The 13041-nt window shown below is 37.7% G+C and overlaps 1 protein-coding gene across 1 annotated transcript; it reads left to right on the forward strand.

Moving 5' to 3' along the window:
- Positions 1-8686: 8686 nt before the first annotated feature.
- LOC122666975 (zinc finger CCCH domain-containing protein 15 homolog) lies at positions 8687-12666 on the forward strand. The gene is made up of 2 exons (XM_043863117.1): positions 8687-8836; positions 12382-12666. Exons 1-2 carry the CDS (start codon positions 8732-8734, stop codon positions 12514-12516), a joined length of 240 nt encoding a protein of 79 aa, XP_043719052.1. The 5' UTR covers positions 8687-8731; the 3' UTR covers positions 12517-12666.
- Positions 12667-13041: the final 375 nt, after the last annotated feature.

Below are 13041 nucleotides of genomic sequence, written 5' to 3' on the forward strand. Positions count from 1 at the left end.
GTCTTAAATAAAATAAGGGCAACGGAACGTTGCATGGGCCTCTAGAACTTGCATGTGCACACCAACCAATAAGAGTAACGCACGTGCAAGCATCAACTTAGGTGGGATTTCCCTCTTGTCATGGAAGCAAGGCGGTTTTGTGTCTAAGTGACTAAGCATAGGAGCCACGTGATTAGATAAGGTTCTTTTTCCTATAAAATGTTATATCCTTCCTATATATTGACGTTTTTCTTTTTTGAGCTAATATTGGATGTTTCTTCTCTTGGCAGTTTCTTTACTTCAGTTTTGTTCCTACATTAACAGAGCTTGTAATTCCTATGCTGATTTCTTAACTTGTGGAGCATCTAGACTGAGACTCAGGGTCTCTCGAGTTTTGTGATTACAACCACCAACATTTATTGTAAATCCTCTTCTTATTTCTGCCAAAAGGTTTTCCTCAGCCACTTTTGAATAAATAATTTTTCGATCAAAGATTTCATACACGACCGTGCAAGCATGCACGGTTGTGTACCCTCTCTCACAAAGAGTTGGAGCCCCCACCAATACATAATGCCTCAAAAGTCCAACCCTCTCACATGCACGGCTTATACAGCCGTGTATGAAAACTGTCCCCTAAACATTTTGACCAAAAATTTTATTTTTCCTTTTTGAGATATCTATTTTTTTTTTTTAGTTTCATTTTTTAAATACTTTCAATGCTTTGTTTTCGCACTTATTGAACTCCATTATGAGTTAAAATTTGACTTATGAAAAAAGGGAACTTGGAGTACACCTGTAAACAAAATTTAATTCCATTCAACAGTCCACTTGTCAAATATAACTGCAAGAGTATAAATAATTGTCCAACACGCATCAAACCTAACCTTTTCTTTTTCTTTTTCTTGTGCATGTGTTGAAGGTAGAGGCTCTTCACATGGCTCTTTTATTCAGTAAATTTCTTTCTTAACAAAAAAAAAATAAAAAAAAATTATAAAATCTAAAATTTTTATTAAAAAAAGGGAAAAGATCCCTCCGATAGCGGAATGGAGATTTTATTCCCACAACCTCTCACAGCCATGAGGCAAAATTGGCATTCTCTCTCCTCATAAAAAATGTGGTCCCCTGTTGAATGAATCCTATCCCCTTTGGCGATATTCAGGTTGGGGAGGCTTTGGCGATCAGGGAAGGACTGTTGGAAGTTATTTCAGAAGGATCTCTTTCCATTATGGTTGAATGCAATAACCTTGGTGTTATCTCTTACTTCTTGGATCCATTGAAGTAACCTCATCTTAGTATTTTGCCAATTGTGGAGGATATTAAGCATATCTCTTCTTACTTTGATGATTGTAGTTTTTCTTATATTCCAAGGGCTGCTAATTCTGTAGCAGACTGCCTTGCCAGGAGGGCCCTATTCATTTCGGGAAGGATGGTTTGGCCCAATTCCGATCCCTTGTTTTCCGAAGTCTCTACGTTGGACTCAAGGAGTGTTTCCCAGTCTGTGGAATAAAATTCTCTTTCACCAAAAATATATATATATATATAGGGCCGTGGGAAATCTTTTTCCTTAAAAAATAGGGAAAAAAAGATCTCTCCACACCCACATTGTAGACTTCAGGTACAAGTGTACAACCCTCCTATACGGATTTTTTTATGTATTTTCTCTCTCTTCTGACCATTGTGGCCCCTATGGATGATTTTTATGCCGACTCTATGATCCGTAGTTTCGAGGTTAAGATTGATTTTAGGGAAGAGAAAATGAATTCAGCTCACAGTATCGGTCGCCACTGATATCAATACCGATATGTATCGGCCGTAATGGGGTATATTGGCCTAATTACATATTAAAACAATATGTTATTTTTATCAGCCGATATGGCCTATTGGATACCAACTCCTAAAGCCCATCCTACAAGGTTTTGGGTTTAAGTCTCCTGGTTCACACTTTTCCTCCTCCCATCATATTATACATGATAAAGTTCAAGAGAGTAGAGACTGAGGACCCCAATGTCTTGTTTATGTAAATGAATTTATTTTTTTGGGCAAAAGATCTCTACTTGTTCGCATGGTCTTTGTACAAGCATTTAAGCCACTGGGTGAACATGTTTGGATATCTATCCAAGGGTGGAGGCATCATCTCACGATGCCATGTGAGAGGGCATAGGAAACATGACCAAATAGAGATATTTTCCCCCTTTTTTAAAAAAAAGATATTTTTCTTTCATTTATCTATGACAGAGCATCCCGGTTTCTTTTCATTTACAAAATGTTTAATTGACGCCAAGGTCTTTTAAGGCAAATGAATTTTTTCTTTTCTTGATAAGCAATAGGCTAAATAGCTAGACCATATCCAAATAAGTGAATGGACAAATCATAAATCATACTTGGGTCATGGTCTTTGAGAATCAATCCCTATTTTTAATTCGAAACTGGTTCATGGTTAATCTTAGGATAAGGATTTAGATTTAAAACCAAACAAGATAAATATTACTAACTTTGTTTAATTAATAATTTGGCACATTCAATTATTTAGATTCGAGATCCATTTTAGATAAATGTTTGATGTAGGGTGTCAACTTTCAGCCGGCATCGATCAGATTGAACCGAACCCTTATCAAACTGGTTTTGCTACGGGCACAAAACCGGTAGAAATCAAATCAATTGGATAGATCGAAACTGAAACCAACAGAAAAGCAAATGGCCCGTTACGCCAACCCAGTAGTAGGGATGTAAATGGATTGGATTCGGGTCGGATATGATCGGAGCCGAATATTCCCTGGCCGAATACGAATACCTCTAAACGAATTTGGATGCGGATCGGATTCAGATTTTCGACCATCCGTTTACATCTTTGCCTTGTGTAACCCGGATCTTCCTCCCTGTAGCGGATACAATTCACTCTCAATCATGGAACAAAAACTTGACCGAAACCTGTCGAAACCATCGAGTTAACTCAACATTAAACACCATGTGTCTTCTTACGTAATAATTTTAATAGTTTGATATTTAAGAAAAAGGCAAGAGATCTCTACTTGGTCGCATGGTCTCTACACAAGTGTCTGGGCCAATGGGTGAGCAGGGTAAAGGCATCATCTCACGATGCCCTATGAGAGGGCATAGGAAACACCACCAAGTAGAGATTTTTTTTGTAGAAGAAAATGGTCTGAATTGAAAACAAATTTTATTTATTTTATATTTAAGTCCTAAATAAAATAAGGGCAACGGGAGGTTGCATGGGCCTCTAGAACTTGCATGTGCACACCAACCAATAAGAGTGACGCACGTGCAAGCATCAACCTAGGTAGGATTTCCGTCTTATTATGGGAGCTAGGCAGCTTTGTATCTAAGCAAATAAGCCACACAGACTAGATAACGTTCTTTTTCCTATAAAATGACATATCCTTCCTATATATTGACGTTTTTCTTTTTGGAGCTAATATCGGATGCTTCTTCTCTTGGTAGTTTCTTTACTTCAGTTTTTTTCCTACATTAGCAAAGCTTGTAATTCCTAGGCTGATTTCTTAACTTGTGGAGCATCTAGACTGAGACTCAGGGTTTCTCGAGTTTTGTGATTACAACCACCAACATTTATATTAAATCCTCTTCTTGTTTTTGCCAAAATTTTATTTTTTCTTTTTGAGATATCTATTTTTTTTTACAAGTTTCATTTTTTAAATAATTTCAATGCTTTGTTTTCTCACTTATTGAACTCCATTATGAGTTAAAATTTGATTTATGAAAAAAGGGAACTTGGAGTATACCTGTAAACAAAATTTTATTCCATTCAACAATCCACTTGTCAAATATAACTGCAAGAGTAGCTACAGGCTGTTCGCATGACTCTTTTATTCAATAAATTTTTTTCTTATCAAAAAATAAAATAAAATATATATATATATTATAAAGTCTCAAGTTTTTATTAAAGAAAGGGAAAAGATCCCTCCGATGGCGGAATGGAGATTTTATTCCCACAACCTCTCACAGCCATGGAGTCAAAATTGGCATTCTCTCTCCCCACACAAAATGTGGTCCCCTGATGAATGAATCCATGTCCCACCCATTCATTGGGTAAGTAAAGGGCCGTGGGAAATCTTTTTCCTTAAAAAATAGGGAAAAACGATCTCTCCACACCCACATTGTTGACTTCAGTTACAACCCTCCCATAGGGATCTTTTTATGTATTTTCTCTCTGTTCTGATCATTGTGGGCCCTATGGATGATTTTTATGCCGACATTCTAGGTTAAGATTGAATTTAGGGAAGAGAAAATGAATTCAGCTCATAGTATCGGTCGACACTGATATCAATACCGATATGTATCAGTCCTAATTGGGTATATTGGCCTGATTACATATTAAAACAATATATTATTTTTATCCTTCGGTATGATCTATTCGATCAACTCCTAAAGCCCATCCTACAAGAAGGTCTTAGGTTCAAATCTTCTGGTTCACACCTTTCCTTCCTCATTATATTATACATGATTTTTTTTTAATGAAAAACATATTATACATGAATTGGTTTATGGTCAAGAAGGTGTGCTGCTATACATAAGAAAAGTTCTAGAGAGAAGAGACCGAGGACCCCAATGTCTTGTTTATGTAAATGAATTTGTTTTTTGGGCAAAAGATCTCTATTTGGTCGCATGGTCTCTGCACAAGCGTCTGAGCCAATGGATGAACACGTTTAAGTATCTACCCAAGGGGCAGAGGCATCATCTCATGATGCCCTGTGAGAGGGCATAGGAAATACCACCAAATAGAGATATTTTTCCCCTTTTTTTTAATTATTTTTTTTTCATTTATCTATGACAGAAAATCCCTGTTTCTTTTCATTTACAAAATGTTTAATTGACCCCAAGGTCGAGTGTATTAATTATTTTTTATTTTCTTGATAAGCAATAGGCTAAATAGCTAGACCATATCCAAATAAGTGATTTGACAAATCATAAATCATATTTGGGTCATGGTCTTTGAGAATCAATCCCTATTTTTAATTCGAAGCTGGTTCATGGTTGATCTTAGGATAAGGATTTAGATTTAAAACCAAACAAGATAAATATTACTAACTTTGTTTAATTAATAATTTGGCACATTCAATTATTTAGATTCGAGATCCATTTTAGATAAATGTTTGATGTAGGGTGTCAACTTTCAGCCGGCATCGATTAGATTGAACCAAACCCTTATCAAACTGGTTTTGCTATGGGCACAAAACCGGTAGAAATCAAACCAATCGGACCAATCAAAACTAAAACCGATAGAAAGCAAATGGCCCGTTACGCCAACCCGATAAGAGACCAAACTGAATAAGACCATAACGTACCAAAACCAAACTTCGGCTTAATGGTTTGATTTCTGTTTGGTCCATTACCAGCCCAAAATTAGTTCAACCTAATTGAAATCAGACAGAACCAACCGATTAACAACCCTAGTTTGATGCCTATCTAAATGGGGAGGGAAAGGTAAGCAAGTCTTATCATACTTGTTTATCTATTTACCTGCCTAGATAGATACAAATAGCCTAAGATCACTCTATTTTCAAATTTTCACCCCCAAGTCCCCATTATTTTATAAAATTATATGATTTACTTTTTACCAAAAAAAATATGATTAACTTAGAGGGGAAAGACTTGGACGACAACATTCTAAGACACATACCATGTGGTAATATGGTTAGGGTTACCAAAATAAAAAAATGTCGTTAGCACCTGACTTTGGTGGGACATTATAATTATTTATATTCTTTTAGGATCCAATGCTAGGGGTTGGTGGGTGTTTGATGACAAGGAACAAGAAAGTCAAATGCATAAAATTTGGAATCGAATTCCAATTTAAGTCATTTTGGAATCGGTTGGAACTATCCTTTAATCAGTTAAAATTAACCTAACTTGACTGGATTTGACCTAACTCGATCTGACTGCACCAAAAATAGTAATAATAAGGGTAAGATATTATATTTTATAGAATAATCATATGATTAGTTACGATATATGATGCAAAATATTGAGTAATTAAGAAGCATCATATAAATAAGCTTAATGTAGCAAAAATGAGGATGTTGAGATGAATGAGTGGACAAATTACAAAGTAAAGAATGATTATATTAGAGTTAGTCTGGAAGTAACTCCGATACATGATAAACTATGAAAAAATCAATTGAGGTTTTTTGACCATGTTCAACAGACACCTTTGAATGCTCTAATACAAAGGAGTGATTTGATTCAGATTAAAGAAACTAAAAAAGCAAAAAACAAAAAACAAACCTAAAATTACCTTAGGAGAAGTGGTGAGGAAAGACATGCATAGCTTAAGTCTTATATCAAGTATGACATCGAATAGAACTGATTGGAGCGCAAGGACCTATGTAGTCGACCTCATTTAGTTGGGGTAAGGTTGAATTTTTGTTGTTGCAATAACAATTAGGGTAAGAATTCTATATGGGGGAGCGTGGCCCCTGCGCATATGGAAGCATCATGGGGGGTGGTGGGATTTCCTCCTTTCATTGGGGACGAGATGATCATTTCGCCCCCACCCTCCACCTCACCCCAATTGTGTCTAGGTGTGGGCGGTACACTCCCCCACATGAAACTTTTCTCCCAAGGGAAAAAAATTTCTGTTGGCATTTCGTCTCTTCACATGGATTATTTATTTATTTTTCTAATATAAAATTATATGATTGGAAGAAGTAAATATCTGGAGTATTTTGAAGAGACATTGGATAAATAAATACAAGAAAAAAGATCTTTGTCCGGGAGTGTGGCCTACGCCAGCATTCTTATGAGTCTATCTCTCTCCTTTTCATGTGAAAAGACACTTTTATCCCATTGTTTTAAGGAGGAGAGAGATAGACACATGGGAGTGCTGACGTAGGCCACACTCCCGTACAGAAAACTGCTTCCCATAAATGTAATTATTAAAGGAAAAAGATTTTTTGAGCCTCGCCAAAGTAGGGCACATTAGCACCTCTATATTTATCTCTTTCCTGTTCACATGAAATGACATTGCTACCTTCATATGTATAATATTGTTTGGGGCGTTGTTCTCTGTCTGGTAGTGCACGGGGCACTAGCTTCATCCATACACATAAGGCGGGGCATGGCGGTCATTTTGGCCATTCAAGGGGGCAGGGTGATCATTTCACCTGCCCCATGTGTCTGGGCACATCCTGTGGCCCAGTGCAAAGAACATTTTCCCATTTTGTTTTGTCATATCTCATTGATGCGCTCCTCTTATTCCACTTGTTCAGAAAATCCTCTCCCGTCCCAAAAATAGGCCAATCGTTTACACTCCCAAAGACAATGAAAGCCCTGCTCGCTGATTCTCAAACCAAAGAGTAATCTATTCATAGAACTGATAAGGTGAGCCAAAGCATTTTTTTTTAATAAAATTGTAAGACGTGAATCTTAAGAGACCGCCGTTGATAAGGAGTAATCAATAATTCATTTCTTTAATTTCATGCAAAGTTAACTATGCAAGTTAGACTGAACAATAAAGTTCAATGGAAGTTGCATTTTTTGAGTTCAAAATTGATTAAGATTAGTAAGGAATCGATAAGAATCGGCCTAAAGTTATCTTAACCCTTACTTTTGGAAGGGGTCGGCTACAATCGAAATTGGCCTCAGTCGATGGATTTTTATCCGCTGCTGTGCATTGCAACGCTACTGTGCCATCGTGCATTGCAGCAGCGGACATGTGTGCACAGTGGGGCCGCTACTGTGCCGCACGATGCGCATAACAACACCTCTAGTACTGGAGCGGATAAAAATCCTTAGTCGACGGAGCAGTAAAACCCTACATATTTAATGAGTTTGATATTTAATTTCATCCTTACTTATAATAAACATCGACAATTACAAATAAGGTGGAGGATCGCTACCAAGCTATGCGACCCTGGCACCAACATGGGGGCAAATGAGAGCACGGATGGGGAGCATCCAATAGCGGTGACTTTTTCACTTCACAGGGGTAGGACAATCATTTCACCGTTCCTGTGTCTGGGCACCACACATCATGGCAGCCTTCTTTATCTTTTCAGATGAATTTTTTTCCTTTTTGGTAATACCTTTTCAGATGAATGGAGAGTAGAGGAAAGAGGTTCACCTTACGCAAAACGTCTGATTTTTTTTTTTGCCACATGAGAAAATTGCATTAGTCTTTTTAATCATATGATAAGTTTTTTTTTTTTTTTTTTAGTAAACATATGATAAGTGAAAACTATTTAAAAATATCTGTCAAATTTTGTGACTTATCTCAAACTTAAGCGGATTTGGCTCTCCTCTGGCTGTGGCGGGAGCTAGAGGATCCAACGCTCAAAAACCATCCCAAAAACAAAAGGGATTGATCATTTCACAGGTGGAGCCCAGCTGTCATTTTGCGGGGCTGGACCCTCCGACTCCCGCCACGGCTGGAGGAAATCCATTTTCATCTTAAGCCCCACCGTAACATTAAGATGGGAAAGGGATTCAAATGCAAAGCCTGAACTGCTATGAAAATTTGAATATCCTTTTTTATTCTCATTTTATTTCTCTTACTTTCTGTAGAGAGAAATAGAACTTTTTTTTTTTTTTTTTGGGGTGAAAAGTAGAGAGAGATAGAACAAACGTTATCTTATATAAAATCCCAATTTCGGATCCGATCCAAGCCGAGACCGATCCGGATCCCCATTCTGTGTTTTTCAACCCTGGAGATTATTTCTCGAGCGAGGGAGGGAGAGAGAGAGAGAGGTGTTTGACTATCTGTGCAAAGGGAAGAAAGATGGGAGCTGAAGAAGAAAAGCAAAGTGAGGTGGTAGTTGAGGAATCAAGACCCAGGCTCCAGCCTATGACGGAGGCGCAGTTCCTCTCATGGAAACGCCACAAGGTCTGTTTTCAATTTTCTTTTCATGGGTTTTCCGGTATTAATATGATTTTCGCCCTTATTCAAAAATTAGAGAAAAGAGAAAAGCTTCGTTAAACTATCTTTGCTGTCCCAGGAGATGGATCGAAATTCTCTTTGATAACCTATTAAATGGGACCTTAAGTTTGGTATCCTTGTTGCCTACAAGCTATTATTTCGTAATTATGTGTTCATTGTTTGCGGAAACTATTTAGCAATCCAGATGGGTGTAAGGGTTGGGGCCTTCGCGGATATTCTCATGCGTGAACCTTGAATCCTTTTCTTTTTTTTTTCTGTCGGTGAAAAATTTGTGTGAAGAAATAAATTAGTTGTTATCAGTTATCATGCTTAATCTTACTTGATTGTTGGCAACTGTTTTGCGATTCTTTCTATTTTGTTATATCAGTTGCATAAAATATTTTGACATCAGACTTTTATGCCATACTATGAAGCTGTGGGAGACTGATCAAGAACAGATTTAGACACAAAAGTGGAGTACCAGGGATATAGTTTGGGATTGTGTCAGAAGTTTCAATACAATTGGAGCAATTTTATTAGGCAATTGATGCAAAAGTTTGAGAAAGAAAGGAGGAAAACGATCTTTATGTGGTAGACTTGCAGAAGTCATATGATAAGGTACTCATAGAGATTATTTTTTATGAATCTTGAAGAGAATTTGACCCTAAAAGCCTGCTCATAACCTAAGGGATCCCAAGGCCTTATTAACCCCCACCATGTCCCTTTCGGTATTGACGTGGGATCAGCCCCTCATATGACTGATATGAGATCGTAATAGACCACCACGCTTTCGAACCGACGTACACGACCTTTGGGCCAACTGGCCAAGTGGCCCTTTCCTAATGACTTCACTCTGCTCTAGGGTCCCTGTTAGTAGGTAGTCCTGTTCTAGTGGCTTCACTTTGGCACTAAGTCGCCCCTTCTGTGGCAAGGATAGGGAGGACCGAGGATCGGTTGCTCTGATACCACTGAGGTTCAGGAGAACTTGCCTTTAAAAGCTGGCTCATAAGGTGGGAGAGCCCAAGGCATTATCAACCCCAACCACGTCCCTTATGAAGCCGATGTGGGATCAACACCCCATATGATTAATATGGGATTGATCTAATAATACAGCGGAGAAGAGAAAGAATATGACATGATCAAGAAGAAGATGAATAGAAAGAAGTCTAGTGGAGAGATATCACCTGGTCATTGAGAAACCAGATCTAAAAGAAGAAGAGTAGAGAAAAGCAACTGGCCAGGAGGATGAGCCTTCACAAGTAACCACGTTTGTTGAGAACAGCAGTACCAAAACTTATATATATATTTCATTACGAAAAAAGTCTAATGATTTTTTTTTTGTTGGGGGGAGGGGGGGGGCTTATGTTTACGTATATAAAAACCTTCCGAAATTCCTAACTAGACTCACAATTGTCTCTTTCACTGAATAAAAAATATAAACTCAAATCTGGAATTAATTCTAATTAGTAAGTATCGTAATCTAACTCAAACTCTTATAACTTTAAACTAAGACACTATTTCTTTATGGAAACTTGATCTCCCAAGTATGGGCGATTAGGCCCGTTTACAGCGAAACCCATAAAAATAAAAATGAAAATGAAAATTCCCAACCTATATTATAACTACCCAAAACTTGATTTTAGCCTATTGGACTGCCGCCAACACCTTCTGGGCCTCTTGAGCATGCACCTAGGCCTTCAAACGGGGCCATCTTGATCAAACCAGTCTAATGCAACTGCATCACTATCTGTGTTTCTCTTGTGTCCTGGGGCTCTGTTTTGGATAATCATGAATATCATTTGTGTGTCAAGGCTTATTATTCAGGGTTACATTTTGCGGCTGTATTTATTATCAACATTAGTTATTTCTTGTGCTACAGAATTCTCTTGTTCCCGACAGTAAAAGAAATTCAAAATTATTGTTGTGTTGTTGTGTCCTCATGTCCCTTCTACTTATGCCTTGTAAATTTATTAAATAGTTGAGTTATTTTGAATGGATAGGAACCGAGGGAGGATTTACTGCCTGTGTAAAATCCTACTAATGGCCAATGTAAGAGGCTAGAAATATGCTTGACTGGTTACAGATTTTTTATTGTATGTCTGTGACTTTGAAATTAAAGTTGCTTCTGAATTTGGGACAGTAGTGTTGTTGATGGTTTATTAGAAACCACATTGGTGATTAGAGATCATAGAAAATTGAGTTGCATCGGGAGAGCTTCAGTTTTAGGCACATGTATATTCCCAAAGGGCTCTAACCTTGTCATTATTCTTGAAAGCAATTAAGCAAGATCTTGGTTGGGTATATCATTTGTTAAATTCACTTCTTGGGCAGTATAATTTTTCAGTTTGTCTATATGATACCTTTTAGACAATAATTCTAGAATGTTGTATCTATCTTAAATTAACTGTAGAACCAACTATGTTATTCATGAATCCTAGACTTTTCAATCCAGATATTTCTGTTGGATCCTTTCTTTAATGGGTTTTAGATTACCTTTTGGAGTTACATTTGCACTTGAATCTTGCTATTGAGCATAGTTATCAAGGCGGGAAGGTGACCATGGCGCTTTAAACTGGCAAAAAGAAGGCGACACCACCATGGCGGGAAGATGCATGCCTAGGCGTCCAAGGTGACCAAGGAGCTTGGATGCCATGGCGACGCCTTGATAACATCCATACCTTATGAATGCTGTTGTCAAGGCGCTGCCTTGGCAACCAGGTGGTTTTGTGGGGGCCTAGGCGACTCCCGCCTTATTGCAAGGCGCCTTGCAGTGGTTTGTAATGGTATAACCTGGAAGCATTGGTGCTAAAATTGATCGCGAGATAAATTAATGCAAGTGGTGTAATGGTTTTGAGTTAAAGAATATATTTTAATCGGCTTTGGATCATTATATAATTTATCGAGTTGGGTAGAGCTTTGGATACTTGATGATTATGGATAAGAAAGTAGTGGCCATTGTTCTATTTATTTTGAACCATGTATTTTCAGAGGCCTGGGGAACTTGGCTGGGTGTATAGGTAGTAACAGACTAGGCAAGCTATAAGTTGGTGGTCACCTAGGCATTTGAAATTCCTCACTGCACTAGCTGTCAGCTAGGCTATGAGCCAGAATTCTAAAGTTTCAGCGTGATTGAGTTTGAGATTCATTTGATGTTTTTAGATATTATTTTATCAATTTAAGGAAAGGATTTGCGAACCATGATGTGGTCAATGATTGGATTCTATTATACCTCCTTCATGATTAAAGATATGATTTGGATTTCTATTTGGTTTGTGATTGTACTCAACTCCATTTCAAAATCTGCTGGTTGAAATGTACTGCCTATGCTGAAGAAAGATATTGGACAACAGGGTCCTGCATTTAAAACTTTGGAATTTGGATGCAATTTTGCCCTGTTAGTTGATGTTCTGAATATTAAAAACTCCTGCAGATTCCCCCCCCTCCAGATAGATGCTGTAGGTGGTCCAGTCTCCACGGTATGGTCTATTAATATTAGTCATCTGGTTTTGCAGGATGCTGATGTATCAGCCAGGAAAGCAGAAGCAGCTAGGAAACGTGCAGAAGATATAGCTGCAGGTGTAGTGCAAATGAATGGTCGGGAACTTTTTTTGCATGAACCTTGGGTGTTTGACAACGATCATTATTGATTTGTGTACCAAGGAAATGTGGTTAACTACCAGTTTCCCGTTTCTAGTTTAAAGGTTGATTGGTAAGAGGTACTCTATACACTGGCTGGTAAATGTAACTATGATAATTATCAAGTATTCAACTTGTAAATTTTGAGCCAGTCCTGTCAATGAGTCTGTTTGCATTTGATTGTTTGTTTGTTAGTCTATTCGTCTGAAAATTCACTGTCTGGATTTTTTTTTCCTTACCTTTTCTGGGAAGGGCTATATACGGATCTTGTTTAGAAAACTCTGATTGAATTGACCCAACAGAACTATTATCCTTTCATGAAGATGAAACAAAACTGTAAGTGATCCAATCGTAATAACTGGTTTACAACTAACGACTCTGCTGCATGTTAATGAGAACTAAGCCTCTTAAGTTGTTTGCTTTCAGTGCACTCGCATTCTCCAAAATAATAAAAAATAAAATAAAATATACTGGAGCATGAGAGACCTTCCTGCCTGCAGACATTATATCTTTCGAGCATAAATTTTGAGGAACCT

The sequence above is a fragment of the Telopea speciosissima genome, chromosome 7 (assembly GCF_018873765.1).
Source record: "Telopea speciosissima isolate NSW1024214 ecotype Mountain lineage chromosome 7, Tspe_v1, whole genome shotgun sequence".
Lineage (NCBI taxonomy): Eukaryota > Viridiplantae > Streptophyta > Magnoliopsida > Proteales > Proteaceae > Telopea > Telopea speciosissima.

Coding starts and splice junctions, on each gene's coding strand:
- LOC122666975 (XM_043863117.1), top strand. CDS start 8,732: ATGGGAGCTGAAGAAGAAAAGCAAAGTGAGGTGGTAGTTGAGGAATCA. Junction 8,837..12,381: donor TCTCATGGAAACGCCACAAG/GTCTGTTTTCAA, acceptor CTGGTTTTGCAG/GATGCTGATGTATCAGCCAG.